This window comes from Limulus polyphemus, unplaced genomic scaffold (assembly GCF_000517525.1).
Source record: "Limulus polyphemus unplaced genomic scaffold, Limulus_polyphemus-2.1.2 Scaffold10996, whole genome shotgun sequence".
NCBI classification, from domain to species: Eukaryota; Metazoa; Arthropoda; class Merostomata; order Xiphosura; family Limulidae; genus Limulus; species Limulus polyphemus.
This window is the reverse complement of record NW_013676606.1, coordinates 6743-9918: the sequence shown is the minus strand read 5'-3', so window position 1 is coordinate 9918 and position 3176 is coordinate 6743. Positions and strand designations below refer to the sequence as shown.

Sequence of the window (3176 nt, the reverse complement as noted above, 5' to 3'; positions counted from 1 at the left end):
GTGCTGATGAAGGAACTGCTAAATGTTTGCAGACACAGCTGTGCTGATGAAGGAACTGCTGCACATGTTTGTAGACACAGCTGTGCTGATGAAGGAACTGCTAAATGTTTGCAGACACAGCTGTGCTGATGAAGAAGTTGCTATTTATGTTTGCAGACACAGCTGTGCTGATGAAGGAACTGCTGCACATGTTTACAGATACATCTGATGTTCTACTATCATTTATACTTCGGAGAAAATGAACTCAATCTTTAAAAGTTTATAAGTTTCCTGACTATGATGCTTCACTAAAATGGAATGAAAAATGGTAATGCACTTATATAAAAAGAGCTATTTTTGCAAGCTCACAGGTATTCATGTTAGCATAAACCAAATATTTTATGCATACAACACAAGTTTATCATTATAGTAAATATACTTCAGTATTGAAAGTGATGTTTTATGCAGACCTATTGTATGAATTTTTATGAAACGTATAGTGTTTAAGCAGTTTCACACAATAAATTATTACGAACAAATTTTACTTTTTGCGAGCCAATTAATTCATAAACGTTTTTGTCAGAACGAACAAAATTGTTACGTGTTTCAAACTCTGCAGATTAAACTTACTATTTTCAATGCAAAACAATAATGGCATATCAAAATTGATTCTAAATTTAATTTAGCTATGGCAATACCAATTGTGGAAAATAAACTGAAACACAGTATTTTTTCACAAACCTCTTACTTACTTACTTACTGGTATTAAACTTACCAGGAGATCCTGGGGCAGATTGGCTAGTTTTGATCTCATGAGAAGTGAAGTAGGAACCAGGAGTTACTATGGTGACACCTGTCTGGCTTTCACTTGTGGATTCTGCCATGCCTTCAGGTACTGGACTGGGTTCTCGAGAGAGAGAATCTGGCGTGGTCAAGCCACTGAAGCCACTGTGAGATGGAGAAGCAGGTGCGGATCTGCAAGGAGGAAGATTATCTTCTATCAAGGTAACCAGGTAACCGTCTTCATAATACAGACATTACGTTTCTCACCGACAAATATTAACCTGTTTTGGTATTCTTATATTATTCAATGAAAGCAAAACATATGTAAAAATACAGCATTATGGAATATTTAAGTAGATCCGATGTAAAAAAATAATAATTCATAAAATAAACTTCCAGGAATGAAAATAAAACATTTTACAAATTTTTAGTTCTCTCCGTGTGCATCAACAAATAAAACATACAGAATTCTGATCCTACAAATACAAATAAGGTGTCTCTATTTTTTTACTAACCTTGATGAAAGACCACCGAATGGAGCTCTGAAACAGGGAACACCTCGCTGTCGGCGACGTCTGAAGGCCTGCTCTACTAGTTTAGATTCAGATTGAGGATCTATCCTCCAAAAGGACCCCTTCCCTGGCTCCTCCTGGGATCTTGGCACTTTTACAAAGTAGCGATTTAAGGACAGATTATGTCTGATTGAGTTCTAACAGGAAAAAAATAACCATTTAATAATTAATGCAAAAAATATTAAACCTTCAATTCATACTCTGAAATTTTTATCCTTTTTTCTTCATTACAAAGTTAACCACAACTAGACCACGCACAGAGAAAGAATATTCACTTTAAGGACACTTCTCAGTGGTTTCTAAGTTTGGCAATCTATGAAATTTTAAAGCACTTTGTGTGTGATAACTTCCCGTATTTCATCTATACAAATGAATACAAAGTACCATTCTTTATGGACTTACTTTCCTGTGATAAATACTAACATATAATTATTGATGATGTGTCTACAAAGATGTACATCAAGTTACTATTTCTGGTGGAAAGGTATAGATTCTAATTAATAATAACGTCTTTATGATTAATAGCACATCATAAACATTTTACCCTATTTATGTTATGTATCTTCTTTCCTAGCATCTCATGTTTACCCTTTCCCTTTTGTCCAATTACCATTTCAAAGTGTATGATACCAGTAAGGTTCTCTTAGTTAACACAATCTCCATTTCCTGCATATTAAACAACCTATGATGATGTATTCCATACACTAATTTCTGATGTAGCTGAAAACTAGCACGACCTTCTAAGCTCCAGAAAACTAAAGTTGTTGAAAAAAAATAATTAAAGTAACCCGTGAAAGATATTTTTATTGTAATTAACACCCAGTCTGAGAGTCATGGAAACATTTTTGGTGGGTTGATTCCCAAACAAAGCTTTCCAGTACTCTCTCTCTTTTTAATTCTCAAAAGAGGTTTGAACTCCTTGAAATATCTGGAATCTCAACTGCTTACCACTGTGGCCAAATTTGCACTAGTTTCCCGGCCATGAGGAAGTAAAAGCTATAACAAGTCCAGAATCACCCAACAAAACACAAAAGTGATTGCACATGTTGGGCAATACAAGATCTGGTTCCTCAGCTCGATAAACCAGTCTTCTCCATGGTTTTTGCAAGTTCTGTTGACAGAAATGGCTCAGCAAAGCTTTCTTCCCACTGGATGGTGGCTAAGTGCAATACCTGCCTGAACATGGACACTTTCACTATTTTGTGCAAGGGGGGATCATTATCCAGCCAAGCCCATACATTCTGCATCTTTATGACCAAATACTATTCAGTTATTTTTTCAGTAAAGTAGGTTTTTTTGAGGCTAACAAATTGCACCCTTTATTGAAGTACGTTTTGTTTGTTCTAATCTCAATACCAGAAACCGTAATAACCATCTGTAGCCCACCCAATCCCCTTGAATTCAGGCTCATTGACTTGCAGACTGGATGTTCAAATGAGATAATACAAACACTCTCAAACATTTTCGTATTATCCAGCTATCATAAGCTTGACGGGGGGGGGGGGGGGATCAACAAATCAGTCAATGGTGATATGAAGACGACGTAATAGTGTTCAACTGTATACTTACTTGCCAGCCCTTGTCTGCTGTACGGTAATAAGGATAATTCTTGGTTATATAGGAATAGATCCCACTCAAAGTGAGCTGTTTATCACTAGCTGATGAGATGGCTTGTACTATAAGCTGAGCATAAGAATAAGGTGGTTTGTGATCGTCTTTTGAACTAGATGTTTCTGTACTAGTGGCAGCTGTCTCACTGACGGTTTTTTTTCTTCTTTCTTTTCTTCGGCTGAGGCTGCTGCTGCATACACTGCTGCCATCTGCAGGTCATTTGTGATATTG

General features: G+C 36.4%; 1 protein-coding gene across 1 annotated transcript in view; it reads right to left on the bottom strand.

The window, feature by feature from the left end:
- LOC106476601 (forkhead box protein K1-like) overlaps nt 1-3176 on the bottom strand; it is a 10851-nt gene that overhangs the window by 5265 nt on the left and 2410 nt on the right. Inside the window, exons 2-5 of the mRNA XM_022380413.1 lie at nt 3108-3169; nt 2904-3075; nt 1278-1471; nt 755-954 (exon numbers count right to left, since the gene is read on the bottom strand). Of these exons, the coding sequence (XP_022236121.1) occupies nt 755-954; nt 1278-1471; nt 2904-3075; nt 3108-3169 (628 nt within the window). The remainder of the gene's footprint in view (nt 1-754; nt 955-1277; nt 1472-2903; nt 3076-3107; nt 3170-3176) is intronic.